The sequence below is a fragment of the Salvia splendens genome, chromosome 2 (assembly GCF_004379255.2).
Source record: "Salvia splendens isolate huo1 chromosome 2, SspV2, whole genome shotgun sequence".
Taxonomy (NCBI): domain Eukaryota; kingdom Viridiplantae; phylum Streptophyta; class Magnoliopsida; order Lamiales; family Lamiaceae; genus Salvia; species Salvia splendens.
Genome location: NC_056033.1, coordinates 25,769,016 through 25,786,684, shown reverse-complemented (window position 1 = coordinate 25,786,684; position 17,669 = coordinate 25,769,016). Strand labels below are relative to the sequence as shown.

At 38.0% G+C, this 17,669-nt stretch overlaps 1 protein-coding gene across 1 annotated transcript; it reads right to left on the bottom strand.

The window, feature by feature from the left end:
• Nucleotides 1–3,131: 3,131 nt before the first annotated feature.
• LOC121777015 lies at nucleotides 3,132–4,364 on the bottom strand. Its single transcript, XM_042174150.1, has one exon. It carries the CDS (start codon nucleotides 4,362–4,364, stop codon nucleotides 3,132–3,134), a length of 1,233 nt encoding a protein of 410 aa, XP_042030084.1.
• Nucleotides 4,365–17,669: the final 13,305 nt, after the last annotated feature.

Here is a 17,669-nt window from a genome sequence, read left to right as displayed (position 1 = left end):
TGATAGGGCCACCACCTTCTGCTTCTTACTTCTCCAAGTAACTAAGTTCCCTCCTATGAAGGTGAAGTATCCCCCAGTGGACTTTCTGTCAATCGGATTGCTTGCCTAGTCAGCATCCGTATATCCATCAATTTCCAGATCCTCTCTTTTAGCTAGGAACACTCCATAGCCAATAGTTCCCTTTAGGTATCTCATAATTCTCAACGCAGCATCCATATGGTCTACTTAAGGTCTGTGCATGAACTGGCTGATAATGCCAACCGCATATGTTACGTCGGGCCTAGTATGTGAGAGGTAGATGAGTTTCCCTACTAACCGTTGGTATCTCTCCCGGTCTGCAAGATCAGCTCCCTCTTCCATCTTCAATCCATGATTGGGGATCATTGGAGTTTCTGCAGGCTTGCAATCCAACAACCCAGTTTCTGCCAGAAGGTCTAGAACATACTTTTTCTGCCTTAAAAATATTCCATGTCTGGATCTCAACACTTCAATTCCAAGGAAGTACTTCAGGGATCCTAGATCTTTCATCTCGAACTCTTTGGATAGATTTTCCAGCAAGTTTTGGATTTCTTCAGTATCGTCTCCAGTAATGATCATGTCATCCACATATATGATCAGACATGTCATCTTCCCATCCCTTCTCTTGGTGAAGAGCGTATGATCCGAATGGCTTTGCTTGAACCCGTGTTTAAACATTGCTTGACAAAACCTCTCAAACCAGATTCTTGGGGACTGCTTTAACCCATACAGCGTCTTTCTGAGGTGACACACTTGTCCTGTTCCAAACTCCTCTGAGCATCCCGGGGGGACTTCCATATATACTTCTTTATCTTTCTCCAATTCGCCATGCAGGAATGCATTTGTTACATCAAATTAGTGTAGAGGCCAGTCTTTGCAAGCCGCCACGGAAAGTAGGGCTCGAACAGTGTCCAATTTAGCAACTAGAGAGAAGGTTTCCTCATAATCTACTCCATACACCTGTGTGTATCCCTTGGCCACGAGTCTTGCCTTGTATCTCTCGATTGAACCATCAGCATGCCGTTTTATAGTGAATATCCATCGGCATCCGACCGGCTTCTTTCCTGTCAGCAGTGTACACTTCTCCCATGTCTCATTTTTTATGAGAGCATCTATTTCCTTCTTCATAGCTTCTCTCCAATGTTTGTGTTTTGAGGCTTCCGCGAATGACTACGGTATCTCTTCTTCTTCATATAGAGCAGTTTCGAATGCACGGGCCATTTCCGTAAGTTGTTCTTGAGTAATGTTTGCCACCGCATATCTGGCCTTCCTTCCTTTCCAGTCTGGGGAGTATCTCCGTGGAGGAACTCCTCTAGCACTTCGGGGGGCAATTCATATGGTTGCCCTGTGTCGCCATCTCTACTGTTCATGTCACCATTAGTGTTTTCTAGCCATACATTATCCATAACTGAATCATTTACCTGAGGAATCGAAGAAGGGGTTGATGGCTGAGCAACGTCACCTAACTCCACGTCCTGCTCTATGGGACTTAACTGCCCGGCGGTACCACTACTTTCCTCTGTCGGACCGACGTCGGTGACAGGACTTGGCTTAGGTTGATCTTTTCCCCCTGACTGATTTCTCCCCTGGCTAGGCATAGATGTAGGTAGCCAATTTAGTAGGTCACTAGTAGGAATATTATCCTGCTGAATCTCCCCCTGACTACTAGATTGGCTGTAAAAGTATTCTCCATCTACAAAGTCACAATTCATAGTTGTGTGCATGCGGTTTGTGGCCGGATCATAGCACCTATAGCCTTTCTGATTTTTTCCATATCCTAAGAAAACACATTTGAGGGCACAAGGTGAAAACTTCGTACGTTCATGCTTAGGGATATGGACAAAGACTGAGCAGCCAAAAACTCTGGGTTCAAGAGAAAGGGATGATGGTATCTCAAAATGTTTGGAAAAACTATCTAAGGGAGTTTTGAATTGTAGAATTCCGGTCGGTAGGCGGTTCATGAGGTAGACTGCGGTGGCTATGGCTTCGGGCCAAAAGGATTTGGGTATTTTAGACTCGATTAAGAGGGCTCTGGTGACCTCAAGGATATATCTGTTTTTCCTTTCTGCTACCCCATTTTGTTCTGGAGTATAGCCACATGACGTTTGGTGGACTATCCCATGTTCTCGAAAAAAGTCTTGCATTTTTCCCTTCACAAACTCTCCCCCATTATCTGACCTAAGGATTTGGATGTTTTGGTTGTACTGGGTTTGGACAAGTGTATAGAATTCTGTGAATTTTTCGTAAACTTCAAACTTATTTTTTAAGAAATAACCCAAGTCATACGAGAGAAATCATCCACAAACAACACAAAATAACGAAAACCTTATCCCCCAGTAACGGGTACAGGCACCCACACATTCGAGTGAATTAAAGCAAAAGGTTTTTTCATTCTAGTATTGTTCAGCTTAAAAGAGTGTCTATGGCTTTTGGCCAACAAACAAGTTTCACAATGAAAAGATTGCATAGAAGTAACTAGCTTAGGATAAAGAAGACGAAGATATCCTATAGATGGATGTCCTAACCGACGATGCCAAAGCCAAGCCTGTTGGTCTGTCAGTCCGTGAGTCAGCATCGCAGTACTCTGTTGGGCTATTTCATCCACATAGTACAGTCCGCATCGTTCAGTGCCACGCCCAACTATCGTCCCCGTCTTGATATCCTGTAACATACAAAATTTCGGTTGCATCAGTAATTTGCAGTTCAGTTCCTTAGTCACATGACTAATGGACAAAAGCTTATGTGATAATGACGGAACATAAAGACAGTTAGACAGGCGTAAAGTAGGGGAAATATTAATTGTTCCCGCTCCCCGGACTTGCGCTAGGTCTCCACTGGTGGTCTGGACATAGGATTTTTGGGATTTTGAAATGGTTAGGAAATCTGAGGCATCAAATGACATTGTGTCGGTGGCTCCGCAATCAAATATCCATTGGGTGTCTTTGGTATGTGACTGTGAGGTGGAGGAACATGCCAACGCTTCAAATGAGTTTCTACACGGAATAGATGGCTGACTTTTTGGTTGTTTCGGTAACTGGGGTGCAATTTGTAAAGTTTTGGCTGTATTGGGGTTATTTTGAGGTTTGGGAAAAGTTCTGGGTCAGTTTTGAAATTTATGGAAGTTCTGGGGTGGTTTTTGGTATTTCTGGGAAGAATGGGGTGGTTTTTGGAATTTCTGGGAAAAATGGGGAGGATTTTGGAATTTCTGGGTCGGTTGGGGTGGATTTTGAAATATAGGAAACATGGGTGGGTAAAATTTGGATTTTGGAGAGAATGAGGGATTTAACTCGTATCCTCTCATTTGGGTCGCCGGCCTTTCCTCCGATCGGCCCATCGGCTGTCGTCGTTCGACCGCCGCCGGCGGTGGAACCTGGTTTCATACCTTCAGACCAGGTTCTGGCCACCGAAACCGACGCCACTGCCCCGTTGTTGTCGTCGTTGCTTCGCTTGATTCTGTCCTCTCCGATTGCGGCGGATGGTGTGATGCTGTCCACCGGAGGTCCTTCGGTGTAGGTAGCTCGCTCTCCGACTGCCACGGATGCACAGTTTGAACTTCCTCCTCGGTTTGAGCTTCGATTGGCCCTCGATTTCTTCATCTCCTCCCACCACTCCGGATACCTGTGTATCAGAAAACAGGTATCCTTGGTGTGCTTCTTTCCCCCGCAATGTGTGCATACGAGTTTACTCTTGTCGTCATCCTTCCGATTTGTCTGAAATTTGGAGGGTTGTTGGTTGTTCAGGTTTCTGTCGATGGCACTGAGGCCAATTCCAATTTCGGACTCCTTGGCTTCGGTCTTGGATGAACGAATGTTGGCGTTGACTGCCTCTCGCCTTATCATGCCGTAGGCTGTTCTCACCGATGGGAGTGGATCCTTGTTCAGGATTTCTCTCTTGATGGTGTCGTACTGATCGTCGAGTGCCCACAAAAATTGGTAGACTCTGTGCCTTTGGGTGATTTGATTATACCTTTCGATGCTTGATGGGGTGTCAAAAGGATTTGGATCGCGGTTGTCGATGGATAGCCAAAGATCCTGAAATTTTTGCCATAATGCCTCTAATGTTATTCCTCCTTGCTTCATTCTGTATGCTTTTCGATGCAGGTTCGAGACTTGGAACGGATCTGCGTCGCTTCCGTAGGTAGTGGCCAGTCCTTCCCACAGATCTCTGGCCGTCTTGTACTGTGAGACTTCATTCACAAGGTTGGCCTCGATATTGTTTATGATCCAGTTAAAACAACAATGATTGCGTTGCTGCCATACCGGATAGATTGGATCGGTAATCGGCGGGGGGTCTGAAACTCCAGCGATGTGAGATGTCAGGCCCTTCCCTCCGATGGCCCGTTCCATCAGATTTACCCATAGCGGGTAGTTGTCTCCGTCTAGCTTGGTTTTCAGATTGATTTCCCCAACGATTCTGGTTGTGGGGATGGCCGGTTTGGTTGTTTGGAGTTGATTGTCATCATATGTATAAGTTCCGCAAACTGTGCGGCTGACAGATTGATGGGGTTGTTATTGACGGTGGTTATGGTGTTGTTTGAGTCGATTTCGGTTCGGTCAGTTTCTGACATCGTTTGTTGCTGGTTTTTGCAGGTTTACAAAGGTCGGGAAAGGTATTTTCGGGACAATGATGATAATTTTCTGAGTCCCAAGCAAGACCAAACCTGCTCTGATACCATGATAGAAATCCATGGATTCCATCTTAAAACCAATTGGTGATAAGAGGAGAGGCCTATGAGATTTATATAGTGGATTAAGCTCTTTGTGTACACCGATGTGTGATATTATTATATTCATTTTTATGTTTCAATTGCCAACGCATATTTTATTCTAGGGACATGAAAGTAAAAAATGCAAAGCATAATTTCGAGTAGGCCAAGTAATAATGTTTTAAGAGCCATATGATCTTTTTTATCTATATTCTATAGACTTCATTGGCTGGTTGCAGATAAGATGTGACAACTCATAAGCATTACGAAACATACTCCCTCCGTCCCATAGAAATATGTCATTTGGGGTCGGCATGGGTTTTAATGTGTAATTGGTAAAGTAAGAGAGAAGGAAAAAAAGTAATTGAAATTGGAATGTGGGGCCCATAAATGATAAAGGAAAAAGGAGAAAGGAGAAAAAGGTTTCCATAAATGGATGTGGACTATTTCTATGGGACGAACAAAAAAGGAAATATGGCATATTTCTATGGGACGAAGGGAGTATTTTAATAAGCTGAAGAGTAAAGGAGTGAAGCTGAAGTGCTGATATGTTTTCCGTGTCCCCTGATTTTTTCATTTCATCATACATTCGAATAGATGCTCTTAATACCTAGAATGGGTATAAAGTGAGCATACACAATCCGCATGTGCTTGTGGCCCTTCCTTTAAGTCTTTATGTAATGATATAAGAACACATATTAAGGCATCCTTGGAAAAAGGCTTCTAGTTGTTCTGCCACAAACCTCTAACATAAGCATATTGCAGACTTGGAAGAACCTAAAAGGCATTTTTCACTTAATTTTATGATTTCCCAAGACATGGCCGTTAAAATATATCCATGCGCTCACTAATGAAATTTCAGAATCCTGCCAGCCTAGCAACTTTTCAACCAATAAGTTCTTCTACTACAGATCAACAATGTGAATCTACTTATTAGATATCAAGGGAGTGCCCCATGTAGTAATATTATCATAGAGAACCTGAATTAAAATTTAATAGTGATCAAAACATCCAATGAAATGATAACAACAGAACAAGATTGCCTTCCCCTACTACCAGTCTAATCTATTATCAGAATTTTCAAAACGTGAAATTCTAAACAGCGCACACAAGCTGAAGAAAGTTAGATTGCTTGTTTCTACTAACTGTTAAGTGATCTACATTGCAATTAGCCCTCAAACTAAGAGGAAATCAGTCTCTTGTCCTACCAAGTGCCTATAACGAAGTTACTAGAATCAGCAAGTAAATCATTGCAGAATCAGAATACGAAAGCTGAAAACCAGACTCACTCCAATCCAACCTAAGCCTTAGATACCAAAAATGATATTTATTCGTTTTGGTGCGTGTTTCCCTTACTAACCTGTGTTGTATTGTTCGAGGTCGGTAATTTATCCTGCGACCCCATTGAAGTAGCTTAATTCGCTGCGGAATCACCGCCGGGGAAGAATTTGCTGAACTGAAATCACCAAAGCTCCAAACGCGGAATTAGGGTTTTGAAGAGTAAAGAGGTTGGTACATGATGTTATATGGCTACCCTCCTCCTCTTCACATCCCTTATTTTCGTGGGGACTCGGCTGTTCATGATGTTAATGAGAGCCTTCTAGCTCGTGAGGCTATGTTGGATGTGCTTAAGTTCCATTTGGGCCGAGCTCCACGTCGAATGAAACAACAACATGATAAACACCGTTCGGACCGCCGCTTTGCTATAGGTGATTGGGTTTATCTCAAGCTTCAACCTTATCGCCAAAACACTCTACGCGATCGCCAGTTCCACAAGCTTAGTCCTCGCTTCTTTGGACCCTTCAAGATCATTGATAAATTTGGGGAAGTCGCCTACAAACTCGCTCTGCCACATGATGCCAAAATTCATCCGGTTTTTCATGTGTCTCAGCTTAAGAGGAAGGTTGGCCCGCTCTCTCAGCTTCATGGCACTCTTCCCTTTCCTGGCAATTCCACATTCATAGAGCCGGTGCAAATCTTGGATCGTCGCTTGGTCAAGCGGGGTAATTAACCTGCTACGAAGGTTTTGGTTCATTGGTCTAATTCATTTCCGGAGGACGCTACGTGGGAGTTTCTTCACGACATCAAGGAGCGTTTTCCTCTTTTTCAACCTTGAGGGCAAGGTTACTTGAGGGGGGGACGTTTGGTACATGAAATGAGCTAAGAAGATGTTAATAAACGCTGAGGTGGATTTTTACACGTAATAAGCGTGTGCATGGATGCATGCACACGAGAATGGTATGTTGTGAGCTCCAAATCAACACATAGCGTGTGATAGTTAGTTAATTCAAGTTGTTAGATTGTTTGTTAGTTACATCACAGCTATATAAGCTGAGCTACTTCATTTGTAAACGCATGTTTGATGAATTAATGCAAAATCTCCCTTCCTCTGTTCTATCTTCTCCCTCGCGTCATTCAATTTGTGTAGGTGCAATCCGGTCGCCGTTCATAGCCCCGGCGACCCCAATTCTGCACCAGAGGTTCGAACAAAATCTCCAGAATCAGGAGTTTTGCACGGGTTGGGATATTATTCAGAGTGAGCTTCTTCTCTTCTCTCTTCCTTCTCTCTTCTATCTGTCTCGTTTTTCTTTTTCTTTCTGTATTCATTTTGAATACAGAGGAAGAGCAATGACATTAAATGACGATTTCATCCTCATTTTTTAGATGAAACAAAGTCCAATCGCTCTTGTTTAAATTTTGGTTACTATAAAATTGTTAAATTGATCCCTTTTTTTAATTTAATTTTAATTTTGTTTTAAAATAGAGTATAGGTCAATTTTCGTTCATATAACGAATTTAGTCTAAAATATTCACTTTTTAAAAAATAAGTCCATAACAAATGAAATTCGTTTCGATCCAATCCTTTTTTTTACGGTTCCATCAATTTCCGACGATCAACCATTAATTAGTGTTTCGTTGACTGGATTAGCCATTTTTTATTACTGTAGCTAATTTTTTATTTTATTTTAAAATTTCTGAAATATTTATAAAATAGAAAACCCTTAGACCAAGTTTGGTTGACGGGAAAGTAAAGTTAACAAGGAAAAATGATTCCCGGGAAAATGAATTCTGTGAATATGATTCCTAATAACTTTACTTTCTTGTGTTTGGAAAATATCAAGATTTTAAATTTTATATTTGATTTAAACACCAAACTAAAATTATACTCCTACTTATTATTATTATTTTTATTTATAAAAAAGAATAAAAATATTGTTTTTAATAAATTATTATATTATTATATTTATTAGATTAAATTTGTATTATCCATCATAATATATAATAATATAATTGCAATTATAGTCACATGGGCCATCCGCAACGCAGTCTCTTATTCGTCTCTTAACTGTCTCATCTCTTCACTATTCATAGGCCCCACTGTACTTTTCATCTCATATCTTAACTAAGAGACAGCACCTGCAACCCTCCATCTCTTAACCATCTCTTAACCATCTCATCCCTTAACTATTCATTCAATTTCATTTTTTATTTTTATTTCCAACAAATTCAATTAATAAAAAGATACTTCATTAAATAGAATAAAATTACTACTTAAAATTCTAAAAAAATAAAAGACCACATTAATAAAATCAAAAAAAATATTAAAAATACATAATTTAAAATCTTCCGCTCACTCTCTCTAAATTCAAAATCTCAAAACTCAAAGAGTTGTCTAATGGCGATCATGTGCGTCTACTAGTTGCCAAATTTAGCCCAAATGTGCTCCATTAAATCGTCCTGGAGTTGGGCGTGGGCGGTAGAATCACGTGTCCTTGCCCGAACAGACAACCGATGTTGCTTAGACGGATGCACTCCACTGCGAGGCGAACTACTTGCGGTAGAGCTCCCCGGGGTTTCAGGGTCGAACCAATTTCCCGCCTCAGGTCCTTCGTCGGCGACAATGATGTTGTGCAAGATTATGCACGTATACATGATGTCGACCATATTCTCCATAAACCACGTACGAGCCGGGACTTTGATAATGTTGAAGCGAGTTTGGAGAACCCCGAACGCTCTCTCTTCATCCTTGCGAGCAGCCTCTTGGAAGACTCTTCCCGGGCTGCCAATGTATTGGCGATGTGCATAAATAGTCGTTTCCGCATGCGGAAACGGTGACGGAAGTAGGTCTCTCCCCATACCGTGTTGTTACGATGGATGTAAGTCCGGGATCGCCTTTGAGGGGCCGCGGCTTCCTCCTCCTCCCGACGTTGATCTTCTGCTAGCGATTCTTCCATTATTCGACGCATTTTCTCAAATGGATCCATGAATGGATTAAATTTTGGAGAAGAATAATGTTTTGAGATGAAGAATGTAGAGTGTTTGAGAGTGTCTGAGTGAGAATAGAGAGTTTTTTTTTGGTGGATTAATTTGTTGAAATGATTTGATATTTATAAAAGTGATTGGGGGCTTAAAAAAATTCAAAAAAAAAATAAAAAATTTGTAAAAAACTGTTATAAACGGCTAGTATAATTTTGGGATTTTTTTTATTTCTCAAATTTTTTCTAAATTTAAAAAAAACAATAAAAAATACATTTTCAACGGAAATAAACGACGCCCACTCGCGGGCCGGCGAGTGGGCATCACGGACGAACCGCAGCTCGCCACGTCGCCAACGCGCGTGGCGAGACAACTCGCCAAGTGTCTCTCCGCGACGAGTTACGAGACTGGCTGGGGACGAGACGGAGCCCGCAACGCTGTCTCGCTGCCGTCTCGTCTCTCCGAGACGTGATAGGGACCGCAACGAGACGCGTTGCGGATGCCCTAATCATAAATGATTATAATAATAAATATGATTATTATAATTATAATTATACATATTTACGGATATTATAATTGAATAAATTTTATAATTTGAGATTTCACTATGACTTTATTGATTAATTATTAATTTATATAATAATAATTATTAATTATTATATAGTTATATTTTAACTATTTAATAAATTATTAATTATTATTATCATAATAAAAAATATATATAAATATTATAATAATATAGTTATAATTATGATAATTTTAGTTATAGTTATTTATTATACCATAATTAAGTATGGTTTAATTATAATTTTAAAATATTTTTTATACATTGTAAATAATAATAATAATAATAATAATAATAATAATAATAATAATAATAATAAAAAAACTATACTTGCATTAAATATGTAAGAATCCTAAGACTTGAAAAAAGAATACCTAAGAAAAGTTAGTATTCAGAATCCTAGAAAATTGTACTAACTTTCCTTGTCTCGGGATTCAGATTACTTTCCCAATTTGATTAAAAACCAAAACAAACACATGATTTTAAAATTTAAGGAATCAAATTACTTTCCCAGATAGAATCCTGGCAATCAAACATGACCTTAGGGCACGTTTGTTTGACTGGAAAGCAAAGTTATTAAGGAAAATGATTTCTAGGATTATGATTTTTAGGATTTTAATTTCTAGGATTATGATTTCCAATATTTATGATTCCCAAGAAAATGCTTATTGGGAATATAATTGACGTGGAATATGATTGTGTTTGGAAGTTATGGTAGGATTCTAAAATGATTATTTTCATTTAAATGAAATAATTTGATAAACTAAAAAACACGAACTATTATAATTATTCCTAGATAAACTATTGATTTGCATTAAATTTGAAACAGAAAATTTAAAAAATTCAATAAATAACTATCAACAATGATAAACATATAAAAACATACTTTAACGATAAAAAACCTTCAACTAATTTATTTCGACTAATTCTATTTTACTAATTTGATTAAAATAGATGCAGACTATATATATTTACATAAAAGCAGCATCAATAAAAATTTTAAAATTTGAGCAATTTATTAACCTTGACATAATTATGTTCTCGTAAAAATATTCAATTCTATATGAAAAATTCTAACGGTAAAACATCAATCAAATTGCATATATGTATATAAGTATATTAAAATGAATCGAATAATACAAATTAAGCAAAAAAACTACAATTATCGCAGAGAGAGATGAGAGACGATGCCACCTTAAAAAATTAGTTGTAGTAAAATGAAATAGTTGGAGAAGAATAGAGAGTAGAGATAGTAGTGGGAGAAGATTAGAGAACGTGATGCTTAGAAGGGGGGAATGAAAAACCGTATTTTTAAGATTACAAGGAAAAAGAATACCTAGAAAAAAAATCCTTGAAATTCTACATAACTTTCCTCATATTTAGGAATCATATTACTTTACCTAATTTCTTATAATTAAACCAAGTACAGAAATTTAATAATTTGGAATAAGATTACATTCCATGCTTTCTCCAAACACATACAGGAAATCATATTACTTTCCCAGAGCACAATTCTTGTAAAACAAACAGGGTCTTAAATAAAAACATGAAAAACATGAATCAAAATCATTTTTTTTATTACCCCTCTCTTTCATTTCTTCTTCCCCACACCACCAAGAACCTAATTTTCTTTCTCTACAACTTGGTCAAAACCCGTGAGACTCGTCGGATATGGAGAAGTTGCGGTGTTGCTGGAGTTCCCGTGACAGCGGTGGCCCATCGACGAGACGAAGCCGTCACCGTCAACCTCAGTTGCCGTTTCCGACGAAGCAATTGAATTTCGATTTTTAATTTTGAATTTTGAATCTTGAAGGTAAGTCCCTAAATCTATGTCTCAGAATTCCGACAATGTTGAAATGCATATTAAGGTTCTGAAACTGGATTTGAAACATCCACATAGCATTATGGACTACTATTGCGTTGAAGATGAAGTAGAAAAACTGAACAAAATACCGTCAAACTAGTCCAACATATTCATTTATCAATATCAAATATGTCCTGAACATTTGCAATTCTAAGCATGGCTGAAGAGCTAGTTTTTTTAAACGCGTGCTTGTAAAATAAGTAAAATCGCAGACTGGCAGACTGACTAAACCAACTCACGTCCGTGCATGTGCATGGGAAACACGTGAACTGACCAGGCAGACTCTCTAGACCTATCTACCTGTCGTCGGACGCGCAATTCGAGGTTGCTTTCAAAACTTAACCATCAAATACTATTAATTAGTATAGGGAAGTAATGATCGAATCCTATAAGGTTGAAGGTGCTAAACATGTGTGAAGGACATTTTAGGAGGGTTTTGGCTGCTGTCACGCAACTAAGGTGGGTTCAGTATTATCTATTTCACTTGGAATATAAAACTGGGGACTCTACCTAAACTGATCAACTAGACTGGAACGTACGAAAACATGCATGAACAACTAAATGTAAACAAACAACTAAGAACACCTACAACTAACAACTCATACTAGAAATTTCCTAACTAGGCAGACAAGTAAGAAGAGAAAGTGGAGACCATTTTTCCTAAACTGGATGGGTTGACAGAAAAAGTTGGAAAAAGAAGAAGCATAAAGTAAACAGATCTGGATCTATAACAACCTCCAACTTCAGCTTCTTCATGTAACTAAGTAAAAACAGAGCAAAACAGAGCATATTGAGACGCCATTGATGAAGAAAAGTAGAGCATGCTTCAAACGAGACGCGAACAAGAAATTTAAGCTAAGAACTACTGGATCTACGCTAACTGATCTACGCTAACTGATCAACTAGAACGACGAACAAGCATAAATAAGCCATAATCGTGCAGATATAAAACAGAACATACCAGATCTATGAAATCAGGTGCTAACTAACATGGATATATGAAATCAGACGTTAACAAGCTAGATCTAAAAGATTCTAACACTACCAATTCCGAAAAGCATCCAACATGAACGTAAATAAGCTCAACAAGACGTAAGATCCAATTTAAACTTCCATAATCACGAAAACAAAGCAAGATAAACTAGATCTACGAAATCAAATACCAACAAACTAGATCTAAGAGAATCTAACAATGAACAATTGCGAAAAGCATCCAACAAAACATGAATAAAAACTCAACATCACAAGATCCTACAAAAACTTCCACAACTTCAAGATAAAACCAAATCCAAGCTTCTCACTTCAATACTCAACTCCAACAACGAAATAACAACGAGATTCCCAAGCTAAGTTGTTCGAACCACATAAAATACTTAAGAAACGAAACTAAAGCAATGCAAAACATAATGTAAGATGGTATCTTCGCTCCTCAGAGTGGTCGAACACGATTTCAAAGCAAAGAATAGCTGGAACTAAGGATTTCCCCCACCGATCTAGGAGGCAGAGAGCATTCTGGAGTTGGAATGGACTTGCAGCTAAGAACTCTATCTAAGAACGTGTGTGGAGAGACTCTCTCCAAAAGGGGGTTGAGAAAATGAGCTAGAAGAGCTGCCTCTCCAAAAAGGGGTTGAGAAAATGAGCTAGAAGAGCTGCCTTCCTTCAATGTTGCATCCATTTATTTAGGACGACTCAAGCTCAAATCCCTAGGGTATGCTCTTTATGATTTGACATTTGTACCCTTAGAATAAAGGGTGTCTTCGAATTCTCTCTCTTCTGTTCTTCTCCTTGTACTGCCTGCTTGTCACAACCGACCATATTAGGGGTACTATAAACGAGGCGATCGTGACCAAGGGATAGCAATAAAGAAAACATTTAAGGATAACAGTTTATATGAAAAAACTAATTAGCTTTAAAGAAATATATTTTAGTTCATTAAAAGTTAAACAACGAATTTTTAGTTTAAAGAAACTAAATGTTATAAATTTATTATTAATTAGCAAAGACTTTTAGCAAATGATATTTTTTTCAAAAGAAGCAGCAGGGAAAATAAATATCAAAATCCAATTAACTTCCAAAAGAAAGCATTTGGTTTAGTTTACGAAAAACCATTTTAGAGTAACAAGGTAAACATCGGGCTAAAGCCTAACAAAAATGGACATGCTCAAAAACAGTACGAAATAAAATAAGGTCTTGAGGCATAGTTCCAAAAATATAGCAGCGGAGATAAGGTTTCAAAGAGAGTCAAGGATGACGCCTATGTATGAAGACACAACGCATCCAACATTTCCTAGGCCGACTCAACATCCACCGCAACATCCCGCTCAACCTGCACATACGGAAAACACATGCAGGGCTGAGTACTTGTTGTACTCAATGGGCTCATGCCGAAAATATTATATACAGTTATGTCATCCATACCAGTGATCTCGTGTTTTACATGTAGTTAAGAAATATCACGAGAACACAAAAATATTTCAAAGTCTGGCCAGACAGTCAATCTCCCCACTTTCTCATAAATCCATCAATCATAGTCATCATATCACATTGCGACGAAAGTGTGGCCACACTATTCTTCCACGAGACCGGCTGACTAGCAAGGACGGCTCACGATCCCACCAGTGTACACAGCCTGATAGGGTTTGCGGCCCTACTCAGACCCGAATTCGTTTCACAACACAGTCATATAGCCTAACGGAGCAAGCTCAGACGAACTAGGCATCAGGCAACAATCTCACAAACAAAAACAACATGGCATGACATAACAAGTTAAACCACCCTTATAACACCACATCATATTTTCGGAAAATAAAAAGATTTGTAAAAGAAAGCCCACCTCGTTTGATTAAACAAATCAATATCCAACTTAAGGCAACCCTCGTTCCTTGTGCTCACGTACACAGAATAACCCTTGCCAACATCACAACACAATTCAGTCTTCCCTCAATTCACATTATCATGCATGTCATATCGTTTCTTTCATCGTTCTCTTAAATTACACATCCCAACATTCATCAACATAAGGAAAACATGCCATAATATTTCTCAACGTATCACACATAATCACGTCATAGGATACATTCCTTAATCATACATGCATCATATAATTCACCCAACTTGGAAACAAATGATATTTTAACGTAGCAACAAATCTGGCAGAACTACGCAGTTGGTTTGTTAAAATCACCAAAAATCCATCCGACCTCATATGAAGCTAAAATTTGGTCACAACACAGTAGACACATTCAAGTTCATCCAGTTCAAAATTCACATCAAAATGAGGCCATTTGTTCGGTCAGATAGAAAACGAAACTTTCTGGGAGAGAATACAAGTTTCTGGCAGAATTGCGCAGTCGACTTCAAAATTTTATTAAAAATTCATCTTTCGTCAAAAGGGGCCAAAGATTTGGATATTATTCCCACAAGGGAATAATTTGAATATTAATCAAATTATGGTGAGGAAACAAAATGTGACAAGATTTAATTTCGATTTAAAATAATGAAGGGAATCAACAAGGTACCAATTAAATCAAAGGAATAATCCATCCTCCTAATTAAATTAGGGGATTTTTCGAAATCTCTCAAGAATAGGCTAGGGTTCGAAATTCATGTAGTACAAGTTTGGAATAGTTTGTTTTGGATTTAATTTGGATAAATATCCCAAAACAATTTTATTAAATCCAAGAAAGAGAATATAGTTTTCCATAATTGGGGGGGGGCGAAAATAGCCACTTTATTTGGCTAGAACAACATGCATGATCTTATTTAATTTAATTTCCCTCATTGCAAATATATATATATATATATATATATAGGGTAGTGATCTATGGCTAAAGCCCATTAAACCTATAACTAGAGAACAAATCACAGCCACATGATCAAGAAAATCAAGGGCTAGTATTAATACATGTAATTTTAGAGTTTAAGGAGAAATTAATTTCACCAATCACAAATTTACTCCACAATAGCAAGGCAGGGTATAATGGTCATTGCAGCCAAAATTACATCATTGGCAAATTCACAAATTCAATTCTTTGAGAACGAACCCGCGTTCTTCGTTGAGCTCCGAGAATCCGAGCAAGCGGAAGTAGGCGGCGGAGAAGAAGCCCTACCGCGGGGATTTCGGCGACGGCGTGCCATTTTTTTCATTTTGGCAATTGAATTGCGGCGGGTGGTTGGCAGCGTGAGGTTGGGGGAATTCGGAGGGGTGTGAGAGTGAAGGGATAGGATCTGTTGGTAGATAAGAAGGATGTTTGGAGCGGCAGGACTGCAGAGTGGTGGCGATGGCTCTGCAAATTCTGAGCTTCAAATTCTTTGCCATAGCTATTTTAAGATGCTGTAGAATGCAGTGTAAAAGGATTTAAATATAGAGGGAATTGAAGCTCACTTTTCATCTACCCTGGTTTTGATTTTTTTTATTTTTGTTAGTTTGAAGATTTAAAGCAAAAAGATGTAAATCTGGTGGGGGAAATGGAATTAATTATAGAGAAGGTATTTTTAATTTTAGTTTCTTGATGAAATTAATTTAGTGACTCGTGTTTTGTAAACAAGAGTGAAGTAAAATCACGCTAAGAGTGAAGTGTTTTGTAAACAAGAGTGAAGTAAAATCATGATAAGAGTGAAGTGTTTTGTATACAAGAGTGAAGTAAAATCATGCTAAGAGTGAAGTGTTTTGTAAACAAGAGTGAAGTAAAATCATGCTAAGAGTGATGTATTTTTTAAACAAGAGTGAAGTAAAATCATGCTAAGAGTGAAGTGTTTTGTAAACAAGAGTGAAGTAAAATCATGCTAAGAGTGAAGTGTTTTGTAAACAAGAGTGAAGTAAAATCTGAGTAAGAGTGATGTGTTTTGTGAACAAGGATAAAGTAAAATCTGAGTAAGAGTGATGTGTTTTGTGAACAAGAGTGAAGTAAAATCTGAGTAAGAGTGATGTGTTTTGTGAATAAGAGTGAAGTAAAATCTGAGTAAAATTGATGTGTTTTGTGAACAAGAGTGAAGTAAAATCTGAGTAAGAGTGATGTGTTTTGTGAACAAGAGTGAAGTAAAATCTGAGTAAGAGTGATGTGTTTTGTTAACAATAGTGAAGTAAAATTATGCTAATAGTGATGTGTTTTGTTAACAACAATGAAGTAAAATTATGCTAATAGTAATATATTTCCAAGGCCAATACTAACTCGATCGTGAATCTTGAATCTGACATCTTGAACTTTATCACATGGCTAAAATCGCCATTATCGTCCTTGGAGCTACTCACACTATCATTCTGTTCAGATTCTAATTCAGGCGTCATATTTCCTCTCGAAGCAAAGCATCCAATTTTCAACCTCTGCTTCTGGAGGCTATTATTATCTCTCAAAACCACAGGCAAAAACACGTCTTTTCGACAAATTACCACTTCTCAAAAATGGCACATCAGCAAAATCGAAATACGACCTCGAGCATACTCCCGCACACAACGCCATCAAAATCAATTCAAACTAAAACTCTCGTCAACTGCATAAACCATATATTGAGCTGAATCAGTAAATTCTCAGCTCAAAACACAATCAATTCAACATCTCAATGCTTAATTTCACAAACCGAACCAAAAATAATTCAAATTCTACACTGTAAGGAAACCAATAGCTCAACTAGACAGAGAAAGAAAGGAAACCACATAATTGATCGCAGATTTAAATTTGATAATATAATTTCCAAAAATACCCTTGGCATATTTTTTATAATTAAAATAACTAATATTTGTTCCATTAAGATGTGTGGCTGAGATTTGTTCTCTAGTTATACACTTAAGATTAGTTATATCTTGATCACTATCATATATATATATATATATATATATATATATATATATATATATATATAACACTTCATTCCAAATCACCCATGACAATTTATTCCACATAGTCAACTCAATCACATAGCAACAATTAAATTTCATAAATGAAATTTCCAATCGACATATTAACATAAAAGTCGCAAAAAAAATTTGGGATGTTACACTGCTCCTCTGATAATTCGTCTTGATCAAATAGGCGGCTTTTTGGCATTTTCACTCCACTTTTGCTCAATCTGCGTTTGCTCGGCCAGTTTGCACAATCTACTTGATCCAGCAAAAGTCAGCATACTTAAACTCGATGTTTGTGCATTATATCCCTAATAAACATGTGAAATCACCCCAAAACCAATGCATGAAATGAGTCTCATCAATGGCAGGTGCCGATTGATGTCAAAAAACCCTATAGCAAACAAGTACCCACCATTCA

Excerpts from the sequence above, each read along its gene's own strand:
- LOC121777015 (XM_042174150.1), bottom strand. The coding sequence starts at position 4,364 with ATGGAACGGGCCATCGGAGGGAAGGGCCTGACATCTCACATCGCTGGA.